This window comes from Odocoileus virginianus, chromosome 7 (assembly GCF_023699985.2).
Source record: "Odocoileus virginianus isolate 20LAN1187 ecotype Illinois chromosome 7, Ovbor_1.2, whole genome shotgun sequence".
In the NCBI taxonomy this organism is placed as follows: domain Eukaryota; kingdom Metazoa; phylum Chordata; class Mammalia; order Artiodactyla; family Cervidae; genus Odocoileus; species Odocoileus virginianus.
The window spans coordinates 66219200-66241110 of NC_069680.1; the positions used below are offsets into that span (position 1 = coordinate 66219200).

The 21911-nt window shown below is 40.9% G+C and overlaps 1 protein-coding gene across 29 annotated transcripts in view; it reads right to left on the reverse strand.

Moving 5' to 3' along the window:
* Positions 1-21911, reverse strand: part of KCNMA1 (potassium calcium-activated channel subfamily M alpha 1) — a 752676-nt gene that overhangs the window by 20245 nt on the left and 710520 nt on the right. For 16 of the 29 annotated variants that reach the window (XM_070470896.1, XM_070470895.1, XM_070470912.1 and 13 more), the window contains 2 exons: positions 17513-17643; positions 373-567 (listed from right to left, as the gene is read on the reverse strand). In XM_070470896.1, the coding sequence (XP_070326997.1) occupies positions 373-567; positions 17513-17643 (326 nt within the window). Of the gene's footprint in view, positions 1-372; positions 568-17512; positions 17644-21484; positions 21566-21911 lie in introns of all 29 variants that reach the window. The other 13 variants (XM_070470892.1, XM_070470891.1, XM_070470894.1 and 10 more) reach the window with 1 other exon arrangement.

The following is a 21911-nucleotide window of genomic DNA, read 5'->3' on the forward strand; positions in this document are numbered from 1 at the left end:
CTTGTGTGCATCTGAAACCAGCTGATGCCTCCCATCTTGTGGCAGAAGATACTCTAGGAGAGTCAGTAAGCCCATGGACTCTGAAGCCAACATCCCTGGTGCAAATTCCCTGATAGGGCCAGTCCTCAGTTTCTCTGAGCCCCAGTTTCCTTAGAACATCTGATAAGAGAACCTATGCCAAAGGGTCACCGTGGGAATTAAATGAATGAATCCATGTAAAGCACAGTGACTGATACACAGTAAACCATAAGCATCACCTCTGACAGCTCTTTTCATGTGGAAAGAACCAAAGGCAGAGGTCTAGCCTGACACATTCAGATCTGGCCATTTTCTAAGTAACAGGCTCAGGTGCCCTCTGCCCCCTGAACTCACCCCCAGGTCCGCAAAGGGCCCGTCCAACAGCGCTAACTGGGCCACACGGCAGCGGTCCCTGTTGGCCAGCGTCTGGGGGGTGCTATAGCCCCCGCGCAGTGCATTCTCCTCGGCAATCAAAGCCTCCAGCTCTGGTGTGGCTCCTCCGGTCACCAGGGTCCGTATCAGGGTAAGGATGTTGTCATTGAAGTATGTCTGGGAAGAGATGGGAGCAAAGTCCTTTAAGCACACACACCCTAAAGTCAAGACAACCGACATTCAAATTACAACTTTTCTTGATGTCTCCTGTTTAAAGTTCTGGTCTGTCTCTTCAAATAGTTTTATGTGGGAAGTGAAAAGACAGCAGCCTCCAATTATTCCATTCTTTTCTCTCCTACTTGGTTCTGCCATGAAAGCTGACTTTAAAACCTGAAATTCTGTGGATTTTTATTTAAGGGCTAAAGTCAAAATGGTTAGTGTTTACCATAATTGGTGCTAGTAGGGATGTAAATACGGATTCCTCCCCTGCTTGCTAAGGGATTCTGGGCGTATGTAATAAAATGCAGCCAGACCCAGGCAGGACGGCCTCTGAGTTTCTGCAACCCACGTGCCAGGAAGCTGCTTCCCCCAACAATGGTAGAACTTCTCTCTTTAGAATGAGATGCCAAGAGCATCATTAAGGCCATGCATTCGACGATTTATCACATACTTTGATAACAGGCTAAACCAGAAGTTTCTATCAACTAAATATGCCAGATAAATGTATGACAAGGTGGATACCCTGGTATTTTTGTTTTTAAGTAACCTCTATGGTCTGAGGCAAATATAGCTTATTAAGGAAGTTTCCCTCGATGTGTACATTTGTCTCACATCTGAAACATAACAGGTCTGTCAGGAACAAAACAATAGGAGTTTTAAAAAATTAATAGGATGTCAAATAAAAGAGCTCAAAAAGGCATTTTTCACACAGCCTAATTCGAGGAAAATCTCAGTTAAGGGTCTGTTTTCCATTTTCCAGTGTAAGAAGAAATCAAACAGGCTAAATAATATCAAGCTAAAGTTTGCCTGTGGCTTTTGAGGATGGATGGACCTTTTGAAGCAGGTTAGGCAAGACAGCTGCATTTTTATTTCAGCAGTTTTTTGGACAGTTCACCTGGCAAAAATCTAGTGGGTAACAAACCAGGTAAAGGATGAGTTCGCTACAGCTTGGCCATCATAGTTCTATGTCTCGAGGGAGGTTGCCTAATCATTCTGGGCTTTGATTTTCTCATCCGTAAAATAAGCACCATCATTAAGATCAAGTTTATATGCAAAGAATTCCAGGAGGACTTCTGAGTTAAAATGGTAGCTGCTAGTGAGGCTAGAATCCCTAGGTTATTGAAGTACTCACAAAAGCACCCAAAGTGATACAAAATTTCAACAGCAACAGGAAACTAGGAATGTGATTCAGAACCAGTCAGGCCCTAAGGAGAAGGTATCATCTGCCAGAGCTTAGATGCCCCGCGGGGGAGGGCAGAGAAGCTGAAAGAACAAATATAGGAGGGACCATTGCTGCTGTGATTAAGGGGTGAGAGGCGGGCTAGGGGCTCAGGGCTGACCTCGCCACTTAGTAGATGCATGACTCTGGAAAGTTATTTCTCATTTTTGTGCCTCAGTGTCATATCTGTAAACTATAATAGAGTGGGTTACAAGGATTATATAACTGATACGTGTGAGGCATTTAGAAAAGTGTTTTGTGCACAGGGAGCACAGAGAAATACTTTCTGGACTGATATCAGAAACTCAGGCCTTCATTACCTACTGTTCAGTACGTGGAACTCTGCTCAATGTTATATGGCAGCCTGGATGAGAGAGGAGTTTGGAGAAGAACAAACACGCATCAATGTATGGCAGAGTCCCTCTGCTGTTCACCTGAAATCTTCACAACACTGTCAGTCGGCTCTACCCCAATACAAAATAAAAAATTTAAAAAAGAAACTTGGGCCTTTGTTGATGAAAAGACAAGTTAATTCATGACCAATTTTCTCTTTCAAGAAGTCTTTTCTGGCTTTTTTTGGGGGGGTGGGGGAGTGGGGTGGGGTTGCAACCAAGGCCATTCATTTTACCCTGGCATCTGCACTGCTCAGGCTGCCTCCACGCTAAGATTCCATTTAGACCGAGCGAAGACCCAGCCAGGGTCAGTGCAGACTGCATGCCGAGCTGTGACCAGAGACATGTGGGCCACCATAGGTGAGCTGTCATGGAAACTGGTTCAGGGCACACATATAAAAACATTGCCCAAAGTCTTCAGAGGCAAATTGTCTTCTCTATAGTTCAACAGACCATCGTCAGAAACAGAAGCCCCCTCCCCTGACCTCAGCTCTGTGGCACATTAAATGAGGGAGTGCCAGACGCAGAACTTTGACCAAGGCCTTTGTGCTATAATTACCCTTCTAGATCAACACCCAGGGAGGAGTTCGCCGGCACGAAGTGTGGACGGCAGAACATTAATGACCTCATGGTGAAAAACAGAGTCTGTCTTGCTCAAATGTACAGAGAGAAACAGCTAATATAAATATTTTTTTTTAATATTTACTGGAAGAAGTAGAAGAAAAATTTAGGAAGCATATGTTTTAGAATCAAAATCAATTAAAAAAATTGTGAGTATCTCTAACAAACAAAAGATCAGATGATAAGAAAGCTGACTTCATACAACTTATTCAATTCTTTTAAAATGTAAGATATTGAAATTAAAAAATATAATTTAAAAATGCCTGAGAAGGATCCAATGCTTTTTCATGATAAACACACTAAAAAAACTAGAAAAGGAAGGGAATTTCCTCAATCTGAAAAAGGACATATATTAAAACATCAGACTTATAGGTGAAAGATTGGAAGCTTTCCTTTTAGATTAGCAACAAGACAAAGAAGCCAGCTCTCACCACTTCTATTAAGCAAAGCACTGGAGGTCTTAGCCAGGGCTAGAAGGAAATAAACGTATCTATATAAAAACTGAAGAAGAAAAATTATCTCTATTCACAGAAGACATGATCTTGTATATAGAAAATCCTAAAGAATCCACTGAAATGATATTCTCAGTAATAAATGAATTCACTAAGATTGCAGAATACAAAACCAATCATTTGTGTATCTGGGCACATGCAATGAAAAACATAAAAATGAAATTAAGAAAACAATTCTTATTACAATAGCATCACAAAGAATAAAATACTGAGGAATAAATTTAACCAAGGAGGTATAAGATTAGTACACTGGAAACTACAAAATATTGTTGAAATAAAGAAAATCTAAATAATTGGAAAGACATCTTAAGTTCTTAGATTGTAAGATTTACTATTCTTAAGACAGCAATATTCTCCAAAACAATCTATAGATTTATTGCAATTGCTATCAAAATCCCAAAGACCATTTTTATAGAAATGAAGCTCATTTTAAAATTCTTGTGAAATTGCAAGGAGCCCTAAATAACCAAACCATCTTGAAAAGGAAAAACAAAATTGGAGGACTCACACTTCCTGATTTTGAAGCACACCACAAAGCTACTATAAGCAAGAGAGTATGGCATTGCCCTAAGGATAGACTTATGGACCAGTGGAATCAAATTGAGAATCCAAAGATAAACTCATATGCTTTGTGTCAATTGATTTTTCAACAAAGGCTCCAAGATCATTCTACAGAGGAAGAATATAGACCCTTAATCAAATATTGCTGCCACAGCTGGGTATCCACATTCAGAAGAATAAATTTGTATCCCTACTTCACATCCTATGCAAAAACTGATTCAAAATGGATTAAACACCTGAATATAAAAGGTAAAACAATGAAACACTTAGAAGAAAACACAGAAGCATTATGATTTGGATCTGAAAACTGATTCTTAAATATGACACCCAAAGCATAGGCAACAAAAGAAAAAAAATAGGAAAATTAAATTTAATCAGAATGAGAACTGTCTGTGCACAAAGTACACCATCCAGAAAGTGAAAAGAAACCTAGAGAAGAGAGAGTATTTACAAGCCGTTTACCCCAGAAGGACCTAGCAACCAGAGTATATATTGAAAAGTGTTACCGTTCAACAACATAGAGAAAAGTAACCCAAATTTAAAAATGGGCAAAAGTGAGCAAATTTTATTTTAAAATACTGGTGAAATATATTAAAACATGGAATTTTAAAGGATATATTATTATCAAACAACGTGAATGTCAAAAGTAATTCTTGAAAGAAAAAAATACGACATAAAATTACCTATCAGTAACATTAAGTCATTTTTAAAAGTCAGAAAAATGAGGTAGGAGAAAGGAGAATGGAAGTAAAGACACATGTAAATTCCCTGATCTTATAGAGGAAGAAATCAAGAGCTACTAAATTTTTCTAGATAATAATATGAATAAAATGTAGCTTCAAGTACATTTATAGAGTATCTGGTATCCACTAACTAGAGTTAAAAACAGAATGTTTAATTTACACATCACTAGAGAAAATAAGCATACAGAAATAGACCAATGCCCAAGGATAAATAATACAGGACACAATTATTGAAGCAGAAAGTATAATGCAAATTTTAGCATCATAGATTATATAACTAAACATAAATGAGCTAAATGATTTGATAAAATGGCAAAGTTCTCAAACTTGTTCAAAAACCAAAATCAAAATCAAACTCTGGTATCTTCAAAGACAGGAAAACACACACACAGACATACACACAGAGAAAATGAAAGTATATTTAAAGGGAAATTTTTTAAAAACTTTATTATCAAATTAACATGTTCATAGTTAAAATTTATAAAAAATATATAACTTATTTATGGAGAAATTATAACTAAAATATAGACAACAAAACTAATTAACCATTATAGTAAAATAAATATGGACTGAGAGTCATATGTAAAAGTGATATGTGAAATATCATTGTGTTTCTTGTTTTCACAGCTCAAATAGACCAAAAGTATAAGGAAATGAAGGATATAATATGGGCATTTAGTATCTTTGTGCTAAACTTCATAACATTTTTAGTTAGCTTCCAAGTAACACTAACAAATCATGCTCAATGGCCCAAAGTATAAAATCTCAATATACATACTAAAATATAAGATGTATGGCCTATATTTAAAAAATAAACATAATAGTAGAAAGAAAAGTAAATAACCCAATACTTCAAAGTTCTTTAAATGTATCCTAAATAATTACAGGTCAAGACGGAAATAAAACTCAAGAATATAGAGTATTTAACAATTAAAGACTATTTGAAAATAACACACAAAAACGTCATGGATTGAGGCCAAAGCTACAGAGACAAATTCAGAACTTTAAATGCTTTTATCATTAAATATGAAAGAAAGTCAAATAATAATTCTAAGCATTAAAATAATTGTTTTTTTGTTGTTCTTTTTTATCTGAGAAAAATAGAAGGTTGAAATAATAAAGCATCAATTAATGAAGTAGCAAGAGGATATTTAGTGAATTGATATGTTTTTAAACTTGATAAAATTATGCTAAATTTCCTCTGGAAACAGTTTATGAAACTGTCCTTCAAAGTATTGAGAACCATACTCTAGTAGTTATAAGACCTTAAAACAGGAGTTGGCAAATCAAGGCCGTGGGAAAAATCTAGATTGCCACCCGTTTTTTGTTTTTGTTTTTTTAGTAAAGTTTTATTGAGATGCACACATGCCCACTTGTTTACCAATGGTTTTTGTGCTATAATGGCAGAATTGAGTATTGTCAACAGAGTCTGTATGGTTCTCAAAAGCCTAAAATATTCATCATCTGGCCCTTTATAAAAAAAGTTTGCTGTTCCATTTCTTAATACAATAAGGAAAGCATGACACACCATGGAGAAGGGACATTTACTCAACAAACGATTTAGGGGAAATCTGCTATCTGGAAAATTTTTTTCAACAATATGGCAATGATTAAGTAAGTAATGATATACTTATGTGACTTACATTGTACAGATATTAATAGTACGCTTTCAGAGAATATTTAATGGCATGGTAACAATTACATGACATAATATTAAAATATATTAAAAAAGCAGGATCCAAAAATCACTAAGATCTAAAACGCATGTTAAAAGTGCAAACCTCCAAAGATATATAGTCATATAAAAGTATTTAATATTATGTAAATACTAAATATTTATTACCCCAAAATTTTACATGGAAATTAATTCCTGGTAACAGAATTCTGATTTATTTTCATTTTTTCCTATAATTCATTTTATATATTTCCTACTATGAAAATACATTTACTTAAATTTCTAAGAAAGGAAGCAAATGGAATTTATACAACTCAGTAGCAAAAAAAAAAAAAAAAAACCTCCCAAAATTCGATTAAAAAATGGACAAAGGAACTGAATAAACATTTTTCCAAAGAAAATAACCAACAGGTACTTTATAAAAGATGTTCAACATCACTAGTCATCAGGAAAATGCAAATCAAAACCATGGTAAGATACCATCTCACACCTGTTAGAATGACTACTGTCAAAAATATGAGAAGTAAGTGTTGGTAAGGTTGTGAAGAAAAGGAAACCTTTGTAAACTGCTAGTGGGAATGTAAGCTGATACAGCCACTATGGAAAACAGTATGCTGGTTCCTTGAGAAATTACAAATATAGCTACCATATGACCAAGCAATTCCACTTCTGGGTATATATCCACAGAAGAAATAACTATCTCAAAGAGATATCTTTTTCACCCCTATGTTCACTGCGGCATTATTTACAATAGCTAAGACATGGAAACAATCTAAGTGTCCCCTGAGAGATGCATTGATAAAGAAAATGTGGCATATACATACACAATGGAATATTTAGCTGTAAAAGAAGGAAATCTTGCCCTATGCAACAACATGGATGAATTCTGAGAGCATGAAGCTAAGTGAAACAAGTCAGAGAAATATAATTTATACTCTCACTTATTTGTGAAATCTAAAAAAAACCGATCCTATAGAAACAGAGAACAGACTGGTTGATGCCAGGGGCAGGATGTGGGGGTTGGGAGAAATGGGTGAAGGTGGTCATAGGATATAATTAATAAATTCTGGAGATATGACGCCCTGTAACACAGTGCATAAAGTGAACAATACTGCACTATATATTTGAAAACTGCTTAAGAGAGTAGATTTTTACAGTTCTCAGCAACAGCAAGAAAAAACTGTAACTGTGAGGTAATGGATGTATTAACTAACTTCACTGTTGTAATCACTTCACAATATATACATATATCACTGTACACCTTAAACATGTTATAATGTTATAACTCAATAATATAAATCAATGATATCTCAATAAAGTTGGGGGGAAGGAGGTAAATGTTATAAAATAGTTAAAGGCAAAAAAATATAGCCACAAACAACCTGGTGAAAATATAGCTGAATATTTAACCTATCTCAGGGAAATTCCATGGACAGAGGAGCCTGCCTGGTGGGCTACAGTTCATGGGGTCACAAAGAGTCGGACACAACTGAGTGACTAACACACTGACAGGATACCTGATGACTTCCTTTGTTCAGCAAGCAGTTTTTAGGCATAAAATCTACAGAAGAATTCACCAAAGACCATATGCATTTACATGGCTATACACATAAGTTAAAATTACAGATACTTCAGAACTACCACCAACACAACTGAAGGACCCCCTAAGGAAGATGATAGTCACTGCTCACCAAAGTGCAAGAGATGGCATGTGTGCAACTTGTAAAATTGTTTCTGGGGGATAATCTGGCAATAGATACCAAGAGTTTTAAATATGTTCATATTTGTTTAAAACCCAGTAAGTTTACCTCAAGGTAATAAGTTTCCTCTTACTCAAAGATTTATGTACAATAATACTTATCACAGGGTTAGTTATTTTTATAATAAAAATGATTAAAAACTGAAATGCCCCACAATAGATAATTTTTAACAAGATTCTGGAACATCCATATGTTTGAGTCTCGGGAAGTCCTACATGGAGATCTTACAATGATTCCCAGGAAAATGACATGATTAGATACTCTGATAAAAATACTAACTCTGAAAAGAAAAAAAACCCAAGATATAAAACTGGATGATTCCATATTTATCTAACCATCTGGAAGGAAATATACCAAAATACTAGCCAGGCTGATCTTTGTGTGTTGGGAATATGGTTTATTTAAATTTTCTTCTTTATATATATCTGCACTTTCTAAAGTTTCCCATGGACCATGAATTCATTTTCTAAGGAAAACAGCGGATGGTTCTTAAACAAAGAACACTCTGAGTTCTGCTCTGCAACAATAAGTCAGGAAGGTCAACATGAAAGGTTATTGTTTTGTCAAATCTTTAAGATTTGACCTTAAAGTGTTTCCCTTTCTGTGCTGAAATCAGTTACACTGAAACAGCTTAATCTTTTTGATCAATCAGTCACTGACATTTATTGAGCACCTACTAATCCCTGGCTCTTGGTTTGGACTGAAATTGTATGCTATTCCAAAAGTGTGTCACTTTCAAAATTACCCATCAAGGGGTATAATTTCAGGGTGGGTCAGAGGGTTTCAGAGGTCCCTGTACAATTCTAGAACCACTCACAACACTGAACACAATTCTCTGGCCCCTGAGTATCCCAGATCTCTCTCCTAGATTTTTTCATACAGGCATCAAGGAGCAGAGCTATAGGTTTCTGCTGTGACGGAGTATAATGATGCCTGTCAGAATGCACTCTTGCTCCCATTTTGGTGCCTCAGTATTCAGCTGCAGAGAAGTCCTCTAACATTACATACAGGTGTGCTCTGAGCACGTTTCAAGGTCTCTTTGTGATCTGATACAACTTGGTGGAAAGACAATGCTTCCCCTGATAAAGGATGTCCAGTCATTTTGGGGGGCAAATTTCTTTATAGGGCTGGGGTACCATTCACAGAACATAGGCAGGTCTGCAATTAAGCATTCCATCCAGTGCTTTCTGCTTCGGAAGTGACAGTTTAAGCATCACGAGGGCAAATCAGGTGCTAGGACTTCAAATGCCAGTTATCAAAGAGCACGTGGCAGCTAGAACAAACCTCTCTGAACAAGCCCACCTGACCCGGAGGGCACCACTCTTTCCTTGGTTAACAGACACACCAGATGGAAGAAACACAGAATTCTGTAACACATAGGTGTGTTCCTTTGCCTCCTAAGCTTTTGTCCTCCTAGTCTTTTCTGTGCCCTGCCATGGCCCTCTTCACTATAGTTGTGCTAGAAGCCTTGTGAGGAAGTCAGGCATAGAATCTCCAAACCTGGCAGGACTAGTCTCCAGGAATGTTTTCAGGTCCGACCTGAAAAGCGACCCTATGGACCATACAGTCCTTGAAATCCTCCAGGCCAGAATATTGGAGTGGGTAGCCTTCCCCTTCTCCACGGGATATTCCCATCCCAGGGATCAAAGCCAGGTCTCCTGCATTGCAGGCGGATTCTTTACTGTCTGAGCCATGAAGGAAGCCCAAGAATACTGGAGCTTATCCCTTCTCCAGCGGATCTTCCTAACCCAGGAATCGAACTAGGGCCTCCTGCATTGCAGGCAGATTCTTTACCAACTGAGCTTTCAGGGAAACCACTTTCAGCAGAAGTGAAGTGAAGTGAAGTGAAAGTTGCTCAGTCGTGTCCTACTCTTTGCGACCCAATGGACGATACAGTCCAGGGAATTCTCCAGGCCAGAATACTGGAGTGGGTAGCCTTTCCCTTCTTCAGGGAACTTCCCAACCCAGGGATCGAACCCAGGTCTCCCACATTGCAGGTGGATTCTTTACCAGCTGAGCTACAAGGAAAGCCCAAGAATACTGGAGTGAGTAGCTTATCCCTTCTCCAGCAGATCTTCCCAACCCAGGAATCGAACCAGGGTCTCCTGCATTGCAGGCGGATTCTTTACCAACTGAGCTATCAGGGAAGCCCTCATTTTCGGCAGAAGCCTTTGCAAAGGCTGTTCCTGTGTCACATGTTTTTGGGGGTGCTAAAGAGAACAGAATTCTCCAGGGTTCTGCTCAGTGCCTGGGATCCAGACACTGGTGTAATCTGAGTAATATGGGAGTCCCTCTTCCCAGTGCCAAGGTCCAGATTCCACGTGTGGTCTGGGCAGACTTTCACCTAAGTATGGCAACATGGTACCCCTAGATCTGTGTACAGACTTCAGAATTTAGTTGCTATTATTTAAAATCCCTTGCAATAGCTATGACAATAGGAAAGTTACCTAACTTTTCTGGGTTTTGGATTCCTTATCCATATAAAAGGGATTAAAAATAAACAAACAAACCCAGATTATTGGATAGTGTTAAATGAGATACTTTGTGTAATTTTAATGAACAACAAATTTTCACTGTGCTCAGTCATGTCTGACTCTTTGCAACCCTCTGGATTCCAGCCCACCAGGCTCCTCTGTCCATGGGATTTTCCAGGCAAGAATACTGGAGTGGGTTCCATGCCCTCCTCCAGGGGATCTTCTCGACCCAGGGATCAGACTCAAGTCTTTTTTGTGTCTTCTGCATTGGCAGGCGGATTCTTTACCACTGCGCCACCAGGGAAGCCCATCAAATACTCAATAAAGGGCAGCTTATAAAAAGAACAACCAGCTGACAATGCAACCAGTTTAGAACATTCCTTTCTCTCTGCATTCTCAGTTCCAGTATCAGCTAGCCCAGATCACACGAGTGGCCCCTTAGCCTCTAAAGTTTGGGGATTCTGAGGATCTCTAGGTAGACTGAATAAACCTAGAAATGCTGGAGAAAGGACTGGCGGGTTACAACAGGAAAATCTGAGCCTGCAGCGCCATCTAGCCCGTTTCATGGAGGTCCCCCTGCGCCCGTGCCTCCAACATGCTGGAGCATCTTTCTATTTTTTTTTTAATTTTTTTAAAGTATAATTACCAGAGCTTATGTTTCACAGTTAATGCTGTCAAGCCTTTTAAACTAATTGGTCTTTTATAGAAAATTTAACTGAAAATTAACACATCTTTTAATAACATTGCCTTAACTTTAATGGCACTTTGCCTTTCGTTTATAATTGCTCTAAAATTGTCATTTTCCATGTCATAGCTGCCATTTTTTATATTTGCTAGTTTTCATGGTGTAGATTTTTATTTTTAGTATTTTTCTTTCATGAGGGATGAGAACTATTTGATCTTTTTTTTTTTTTCCTATCCCAGCCCTGCCTGGCCTGATTATGACAGCGGTAGCGTGTTCTGAGCTCATCCATCATGCCTACAGTGGTGCTGGCTCACCTGCCACAGGGTGGACCATGGGCTACCTGTCTTCTTGTGGGCAGTCTGCTTGGTGACTCTGGAATGGAGTTCAAGGAGGAGAGCCACGGAGGAGGAATTTGTTTATGTAACTAACATCACAGGGCACTGGGCCGCCTGAGAACTCAGCCTTTTCCATAACGCACCTCAAGGGTTCAGCCCTTCATGCAAGTACAGTTAACAAAGTAAATCGTGTGGTTCCCTCTTCCAGAAGGTCCTATTCTCCAGTCTTAGCAACATATGTTCAGTTATTTCTGGCAAACAGAGAGGTCAGCTCTCTGCCTCACAAAGCTAACGATCCTCACCCTCAGCTGTAGTCCTCTGGCTTTTCAGGGTAGGTCTCCACACCCATTCACACTATTTTGTGTTCTTCACACTAGTTATCCCAATTTGCTATAATTCAGGTACCCACTGACACAATTATTGGCACCATGTATGACTACCACTAGAATGACAGTTCAAACCCCAAGAGGGCAAGGGACCTCACCTTTCTTCTTCCGGCAGATACTGGATCCTCAGCATGAACAACAGTGCCCAGGCTTTAGTAAGTCCCCAGAAATGTATTGATTCATAACACTAAATGCATATGGAGCTTGCCATGTGCTAAGCACTGCACTAAAACCTTTGACTGTGTGGATCACAACAAACTGTGGAAAATTCTTCAAGAGAAGGGAATATTAGACCACCTTGCTTGCCTCCTGAGAAGCCTGTATGCAGGTCAAGAAGCAACAGTTAGAACCAGACATGGAACAGTGGACTGGTTCCAAATTGGGAAAGGAGTACATCAGGGCTGTATATTGTCACCCTGCTTGTTTAACTTATATGCAGAGTACATCATGTGAAATGCTGGGCTGGATAAAGCACAAGCTGGAATCAAGATTGCTGGGAGAAATATCAATAACTTCAGATATTCAGATGACACCACCCTTATGGCAGAAAATGAAAAGGAACTGAAGAGGCTCTTGATGAAGGTGAAAGAGGAGAGTGAAAAAGTTGGCTTAAAACTCAACATTCAAAAAACTAAGGTCATGGCATTTGGTTCCATCACTTCATGGCAAATAGATGGGGAAACAATGGAAACAGTGGCTGACTTTATTTTGGGGGGCTCCAAAATCACTGCAGATGGTGATTGCAGCCATGAAATTAAAAGACGCTTGCTCCTTGGAGAAGGAAATGGCAACCCACTCCAGTATTCTTGCCTGGAGAACCCCATGGACAGAGGAGCCTGGGGGGCTACAGTCCACGGAGTCTCAAAGAGTCGGACATGACTGAGCGACTTAACTAACTAACTGCTCCTTAGAAGAAAAGCTATAACAAACCTAGACAGCTTATTAAAAAGCAGAGACTACTTTGCCAACAAAAGTCTGTCTAGTCAAAGACATGGTTTTTCCAGTAGGCATGTATGGATCTGAGAGTTGTACCATAAAGAAGGTTGACCACTGAAGAATTGATGCTTTTGAACTGCAGAGTTGGAGAAGACTCTTGAGAGTCCCTTGGATACTAAGGAGATCAAATTAATCAATCCTAAAGGAAATCAATCCTGAATACTCATTGGAAGGAAAGATGGTGAAACTGAAGCTCCAGTACTTTGGCTACCTGATGTGAAGAGCTGACTCATTCGAAAAGACTCTGATGTTGGGAAAGATGGAAGGCAAAAGGAAAAGGGGGCAACAGAGGATGAGATAGTTGAATGGCATCACCAACTCAATGGACATGAGTTTGAGCAAGCTCCAGGAGATGGTGAAGGGCAGGGAAGCCTGGCGTGCTGCAGTCCATGGGGTCACAGAGAGTCAGACATGACTGAGCGACTGAACAATGAACAAATCACTTCACAACCTTAGCTCATTCAATCATCTCAACAGTCCTATGAGCTGAGTGAGTGAGTGAAAGTTGCTCAGTTGTGTCTGACTGCGACCCCATGGACCATACAGTCCATGGAATTCTTCAGGCCAGGATACTGGAGTGGGTAGTCTTTCTCTTCTCCAGGGGATCTTCCCAACCCAGGGATCAAACCCAGGTATCCCACATTGCAGGTGGATTTTTTACCAGCTGAGCCACAAGGAAAGCCGTCCTATGAGGTAGGTACTATTTAGTAGTCCCATTTTAAAGATGAGAAAAATAAGACACAAAGAGGTTAAGGCTATGCAACCAGTAAGTGGCAGTGCTGGGATCCACATGCAAACAGTCTGGCTCCTGAGGCCCTGACTGTAATTTTTTTGTTTCTAGGACAGGTAACTCAGATTGAGGTGAGGCTAGGGGAAAGTAGGGGCTGTGTGAAAAAGAAATCTAAATATCCATGTGTCAGTTTCACCGAGAGGCTTCCTTTCATCTTTCACGTATGTATGAGCAACAAACTGGATGATTCTGAGAAATACATTTCTTGTGATCTTCTTCTCAGAGGCATATATCCATAAGTATACTTTTTCCCTCTCATCATGTGTTTCTGCTGTGGATTCACAGGAGAAAGCCAGGAGGGTATGTTGGTAACATCGCTATCTGTTCTGGTAATGCATGTGATGAATCAGAACATTGTTCTTTTTCACAAATGAAGCAGTAAGCAGCAGGAGTTGAGTTATAAGGGACAATATTCAGGGAATGTTTAGACACATGATTAAATGGCAATTTGGGGAGGAGTGCTAGAAAAAGGAGATCATAGACATCTAAAGAGATATGTGTGATGTTGTGATGTTGCTCATGAGCCAGTGCCTGAGATGGAAGTTTACCTCTGGCTTCTGCTGTTTGGATTCTCACTTTCTCGATTTATGTTCCAGTTACTGCCTTGGTACTAGATAATCTCCTGTTTTTTTCATAAATTACAATTGTGGTGGAAGGCTAAGAAATCAAAAGTAATCCGTTATCAGAAGGTCTAGATACAATTGGGTCTGTGGAACCTGATCCAATTTGAGGCCTCACTGTGGAACTTGCTTATCCCAGACAATGAAAAGAAAGCCTGGAATAAGTGGACAGGCATTCTGTTTTATGATTTGAGAAGTCACAACAGTAGATCAATTAAATAGGTGTTGCCTCAACACTTAAACCAGGTTGACTCACATCACTGCCTAAAATAATATTGTCCAAAATAATAATAATGAAGTGCTTTGTACAGTTCTGGACCCTCAATAAATTATGCTACTGCTGATCATTACAATGGCGTTACTAGATTCCTGACACCCGTTCTTTCCGGGCTGGAATTCAGAAATGCCTCTTTGCTAGCAGGCTGTTGTATTCACACACACCTGAGCCATGCTCTGTCAAACATTTCAGTTTGCATTTCAAAGGAGATTAGAGACAGATTTTTTAAAAATTTCACACTTTGATTTCTCAGCTGAGTTTCCAAGAACTGACTCACTAGTGCTGCTGTAGAGACAGTAATGCAACTCAAATCTAGGTGTGCTCCCCCTCCTACCCCATGGCCACCATGGGCCCCCTTGACTGTGTAGAGGTGAAGTTCTTGAGACCTGTCATTCCTTGCAACCAGGGCTGGTTTGCTGGGTGTGTGGCCTGCACTGTCACCCAACGTGCATGCTCAGAAGAGCCCCTCCTGTGGTTCAGGGCTCTGCTGTGTCATTCCTTGCAACCAGGGCTGGTTTGCTGGGTGTGTGGCCTGCACTGTCACCCAAAGTGCACACTCAGAAGAGCCCCTCATGTGGTTCAGGGCTCTGCTCCCATCATTTTGACATTCTCAGTAACTTATGAAAAAGTAGCCTTTCAAATTATGTAGCCGGTCTCACCTGGAATATCCTGCCTGTCTGATCTGTAGGAAAAATTTTGTAAATTTGGATTTTTAAGAAAAAATTTGGATCAAGTATTTTATAGTTCTGAAAAAAATCTACTATAAACGGTTTCATCGTCTTTTTGTGAGAACAGTCTTCTGAAATCTGTCTGATTAGGGTCAGAAGTAAAATGAAACTTCTGAGGAGTTACCAAAATCTGCTTGGTAACTGGATGTGGAGACTGCATGGCCTGTTACAGAGAATATGGCACCGTAATGAGCATATCCTGCTGCTTCCATCAGGCCCTCTGGCCAGCTTGGGGAGTTTGCCCAAATGGGGCCCAACATCACTGGCAGGTAGAAAGATGAGGCTCAGTATGCTCACCCCATCAGAAAGGTCATGAGCCCTGGGAAACCACGATGGCCTTCTCCAGGGACCGCTTGCTGTCTCTCCTCCTTGGCTTGGCAAGCGGTGAGATGGCATGAAGCCCAGTCGACCTTAATTCAGATGAATGTTGTTTCATGTTTATTTTTAAATGCATAATTCTGATTTTTTACTAAGATATGCTTGTAGTTGGACCACATTCAGGAATATAGAATAACTTAAATTAGTCTTAAAAAGCTTTATGATTTTTCTTTCCTCAAATAGAGGTCCTTCTGGGATTAGCTTTAATGAATAGATGAGAATAATGCATAATTAGCACATCAGTTGTTTAACACATGCAGGAGAATAGCCTTCTTAAGCACTTGAAGAAATGTATGTATATAAAAACTCTCTGGGCTGTGTTTACGGTTTTAATGAGTTCAATAAAACTCTTTTTTGTGTATGTGTGTGGATTCTCCAAAGGTCAGTTTTTATCTAGCTATGTCTGTATTTTTACAAATGGTGAAGTTGAAAATTCCAAAAAGAAGACTTTTCTATATAACAAATAAAGCCACTCAGTCGGAACAGTTTATAATCCCCATTCTAGTCTGCTTTGCCTTTTGTAGTTCAAGATGGTTTCTTTAAGATGGTACCTTTTTTTTTTTTTTAATTTAGATATGCTGGGTCTTAATTGTGATATGTGGGATCTTTAGTTGCTGCATGAGAACTCTGAGTTGTGACCTGAGAGAGCTAGTTCCCTGACCAGGAATCGAACCTAGGACCCCCAGCATTGGGAGGGCAGAGTTGAAGCCACAGGACCACGAGGGAAGTCCCAAGATGGGACCTACTTTTTGTCATTTGATTCTGGTCTCACAAGTGAAAACACAAATGCCTTGATTGTTTGATGTACATCAAGTTATAAAAGAAACCGAAGATGCTCTGGATCCCTCGGCCAGCCCACCCTCCTCTCTCTGCCACCAGTCCACTCCTACCCTGTGGCAGAGTCCCGGCCAGGCCTTGCCTCACACCCACTCCTCTCCCAGAACTCTGTCTCCATGACTGACAGTGACCTAGGAGTCATCCTTGACACTCTGACACTCTGTCCCCTTCTGCCTCTTGCTCACATTCAGTCTGTTCCCAAGTCCTACAGATTTTGCTGACAAACACCACTCAGACGCATCCACCTCCCTCCAGCTCTGCGGGCTCTATCCTACTGCACAGGGCAGGACAGCCCCTTCCTCAGACTTCCTGGGGCCATCCTGCCTCCTGAGCCAGCCTCCACGCACCTGCCTGGGCAGTCCCCCAAGACATAAACCTGATCACGTCACTTGCCAACTTAAAGCCCTTCAGTGCCTCTTCACTGCTGTTAAGAAAAAGACCAAAAACATGGAGAGGGGCTTTGAGGTCCTATGGGTCCAGCTCTGCCTTCCCCTCTCTTTCGCCCCCTCAGGCCCTGTCACCCAGGCTTTCCCATCTCCTGTGAGCCCAGCAGGCTCCCCTCTCCCTAGCAGGTCTTTCCCTTCGCTGTCCTTCTTTGGGGGGTACTCTTCCCCACAAAAGCTCCCCTCTCCACTGTTCAGACCTTGACATAAAATACATATTCTTTCTTTGGGGAAATCTTTCTCTAGTTCTGAGACTGGGTCAAGTGCTCACCTATATTTACTCACAAGCTTCCTTGCACTTTCAAGAATTTATAATCAGGTGTTTACCTGTGTACTAGTTAGATTAACAACAGCATCTCCTACCAGATGGCGAGTTTGCATGGTTCTGCTCTCCAGTGTAGCTCAAGCTCCAGCCCATGCCCCTTATGCACTGGAGGCACCCCATCCCCAACCCCTATGTCCCCCACTTACTGCGCTCATGAGCGAATCCAGGACGCTGACGGCGAATGCTGTCCCACATGCAAACGGCTGCGTGAGGTACAGTTCTGTGTCAGGGTCATCGTCATCGTCTTGGTCCAAAAACTGAACATTAGTATCGTTCACTAGGAAGAGCATGAAGTAGGAATTAGCTTGAAAAACTACATGTGGGCAGTAAAGTCAGAGAGAGAACAGGCTACAGGTTTAGAAACACTGAGGTCGCTGAAAAGGAAAGAAAAGCATTGGAGAAGCTGTCGATGGAGCTCGGGGTAGGGGTCAGTGGGACTCAATGGACAGCTCTGAGGTGCTGATGCAAGGTTCCCAGACCTGGAGAGCAGAGACATCAAGTGGACATGCTCCACGGCAAGCTGGTGGAGCCAGGGTGCACTGGCTTTGGTCAATTCTTTGGTATAGCTTTAGGATCATGACGAAAAACACGTTGAAGTGTTTTTTGGTAGCCAAGTCCTTTGAGACATGGATATCTTTCAAGGATGAGGAGCCATGAGGAGCCATGCTGGGATGGAAAGTTTAGCCACAAGGAAAAGTAAGCCATCTAGGTTAGGAGCATAGCAAAGGCAACGAGCAAGGAATCCACCCTCAGGCACCACTATGCCTCAGGTGTGGATCTGGGCAGGGCCTGGTGTCCAGCCCTGAATCCAGGTCCACATCCAACAGATGCTGTTCAGTATAAAGGCGACTCCAGGTGGGAGGTACCCTGGCTGTCTCGGGCTGTGGCTGAGATTTGCTCTGCATCCCAAGGCGCATAGGGACGCCCACGTTCTCCCTTTCCCCTTCTAAACAGCTCAATCTTTTACGTGCTTCAGCTCAAGCAGACACAGCATTTGATGCTGTATTTCATTTCCATCTGAGGATTCCTCAAGAACTGCTCTGGCATGCACGTGCAGACTGATTGGTTGTGTCACCGAGACGTCTTTAACTTATTAAAAATTAAATGACAAATTAATTTCCATTCCCATCTTGGCTTCAGAAATGATCAGTTTTGCAGAGCAAGTAATGGGGAGGGGGAGGGTGTGAGGTGGGGAAGGAGATGAGCACTCGTGATTTCTGGAATAATTATCATGCTTTTAGGAAAAGAATAGATGAGGTTTCCTTTTTCTGAATCCTTTCTAAAGCTAATTCTCTTTTCTAGAGTTATTGTTTTAATTTTTTTTTTTCCAAAAGGAACTTCTGAGAGAACTTTCCTTTTTTTTTAAACTTTTGTTTGTTTATCATATGAAGCAGAATAAATGATAATAGGATAAAAGGCTGGGCATGGGATTATTTTTAAATGACACCATCCTGTTTCCCTGGAGAAAGATCCTAATGGGGAAAAATTTTTGCTCTCTGTTCTTCCAAAGTTTATCATGTCTGGCTCCCCATTGTCTTAGCAGCACTTAAGTTACAGGCTTGTGAAAATGCAAAATCCAGGATCTAGCAAGTGAACTCTGAATTCAGCCTTTGTCACTAATTCTCTTGAGCAAAGCATTTTATCATTCTGCACCTTAGTTTCTTAGTTTCTGGGGGGACTATTAGCAACTTTCCTGATAGGCTGTTAGGAGGTTCCTATGAGATTCTCCTTGGTGAGCCCAGTTCAGCATTTTGATAAAGAGTGGCCTTTCTTGTGATCTCATGAAATTATGAAAATTCCCAGCCTCCCTCCGCCCCTCTCAGAAGACACAAGGAAGGCCTTGCTCAAGGATCCTACCAGCGTCATATGGAAGCATTTCCTTTCCTCCTGCCATTTAGCCAGAAGTATGTTGTGGGTCACAGTTTAGAAGACTAAACTGCTTTGTGAATGGGAAAATATGAACTTGGAACAAGATGCAGAGGGATGCGGTTTTAATTATTAGAGCTGAGGAGGGCATGTGCATGGACCCTCCTTAAAGGATCTGTTGGTTACCTCTTTTCAAGATGATGGGGAGGGTTTGGTTCTAGACCTGGCAGACGACTGGAGATTGTCAGCTAGTTAAGGATTCAAATCTTGGGGAAAAAACTCCGGGGCACAAGCCCAGGTTCAATATCCCAGGCACCATTCTGGGTTACCTAGCCAGTGTTACCTGAAACCTATTTCACAGAACAATAATTATGTGGGTGCTAAGAGATGAAAACAATCACCCCCAAGAGTTGGTAATCAAATACAACTGAGAAATGGATTAAAGAGCTTCGAACAGATTTCCTTCATGTGGACCTTCTAGAACCCTTTGACCTGCTAACATCAATTGGGACTCTTCAAGTACACAAAGACTGGGATACAATACCCAGTTTAACGAGTTTGTTTGACGTTGGCACCTTTTGTGTTTTGGAACCTGGCCTGGTGCAATGCAAAGACATCTCAGAATAAGTAGGTAGACAGTAAATATTTGTGGGGATAAGGAAGGTGAGGTGGTCAGAGGATGATGGTCTAACTGCCAAAAGTGGTAAGCCCAGTAGAAAAACTGGTCTTAAGGCAGAGGGTGAAGGTGATGTGAACACATGGAAGGTTCTCTGAGTTCATAAAAGAAATCTGGTAAGGGACAAAGCCTTTAGGGTACTCAATTATGCTAACTGAATACTTGAATTGTTGGACAGATTGGGGGTATCAAACCTTTTCTTTTCTACTAGTCGCAAATCAAGATATTCCAGTTATTTGGCAGCGCATGAATTTCAAACAGACAAATTCCTGGCAATGATGATTTTGAAACACTGCTGAATTTTTCTGAGACAGAGATGTCTGCATGAATTTTCCACCCAGAGGTCTGGGCCACACAAGCTCCCTGGGTCTCTTACCTAAGGTTCTGAGAAGAGCAACCCACCCCTAGGCTTTTAACCAACTTCTCTAAACATGAAAAAGACACCTGTCCTACTGTTAGAAACATAAAATAGTGTGCTGCTCCTTGACCTGAGTGAATTTGTCCTGAAAAATAGCTCCATCGACAATAATACAGTGCTGAATGGTGGACAATTTATTCCTTTGTTTCCAGACACTTGGCAAGCAAGATTACTGTGTTAAAAGCCTGCTCTCTTATTTTGAAATATATTTTGGGGCCAAGAAAATGGCATGTGAGTTTCATTTGTGAGCCATTTGAAGGCAGGTGCTCCCTACCTCTCAATTCACCCTCCACTGAACAGCACTTGCTGTCTTTATCTAGAAGATCAATCCCTAGTTCTGAGACCTGCTGCTGATGGGTGCTTTTCATTGAGTTATTAACCAAGTCATAGGGAATTGTGGAAAAGTTTGACAAATGCCGTCATGACCAGAGCCCTTCATCTTCTAGATGAGTCCTCTCTGGATCTCCCAGAGAGGACTCTAGGCCAGTGGGGTGGGGGTCAGAGTGCAGGGCTGGGCCTTGGTGACTGCTAACCTCATCCTCTGCATCCTTTCTTAAGACCTGGCTTTAGTAAGAAAGGGTCCCCTAGGAGCTCGCTGCTTTTATGGCTTCAGAAACCAGAGCTTCTGAGAAAGGGCCAAGTAGGGGGAAAAAAAAAGGCAAATAAAGTCAGAATAAAGGAAAATAAACAGCTGGAGGGAAGGCACCATCTTAGATTTCTTATCTTAAAATTTTTATATTTCTCCTTTGACTTCCTCTGAGAGTTGCGAAGACATGTCAGTCAAACTGACAGTGTGTTGGAAGAGGAAAAGAAGGGAGAAGGTGGGAGGAGGAGCAGGGGGACACATAGGGGAAAAAAAAAAAAAAAAGCCCAAGCTAAAGGAAATGAATTAGAGCAAAGATGCTTTGGAAACAACTGCCAGGTCAGATGGGTGTGATCAAAGGTTTACTGATGCTGTGTGGGGAAAAAAATCATTAAGAAAGGCCAGAACAAGACAGTCGATTCCAACCAGAGCCACAAATAAAACACATTCAAAGCAGTGCCATGGGGTAGCCGTTCTGCTACAGCCGGTGAAATAAAAAACAAGCTGGTGATAGTCGGAAACACCAACCACAAACAAAAGGAGATACTGATGTGAAAGAAAACAGTGCTTCTTACCCAGTTCGGTTATCATTAGAATGTGCGTCCCACTGTTTTTTTCCTGATTGACTGATACCAAAGGCAACTTGCCAGGTTTAGCTAATTGGATACAGCATTTAGGGTTGGGGAAAGGGAGTGGAGGAAAGTACAGAAAAAGAAAAGAGTGAGGGAATAACAGAGAAAGCATTCTGAAGTAAAGGGACCCAGGACCGTAGATAGTTAAGTGTTTATCTTCGGGGGAAGAGACCTTGTATCAGTTTTGCAAATTCACAAATAATAGCAGGAAATGCCACAGCCAGGTTAAAAGCTGGATCCCACCGGTCAATGATCATGGCCCTCAAAACCCTGTCATTTTTTTTTTTTGGACCAGGGTGACAGTCACTGAAAATGCCTTTTAGCTGAAGAGTTTAACTAGAATATATTAAATGTAAATTTATCACACATC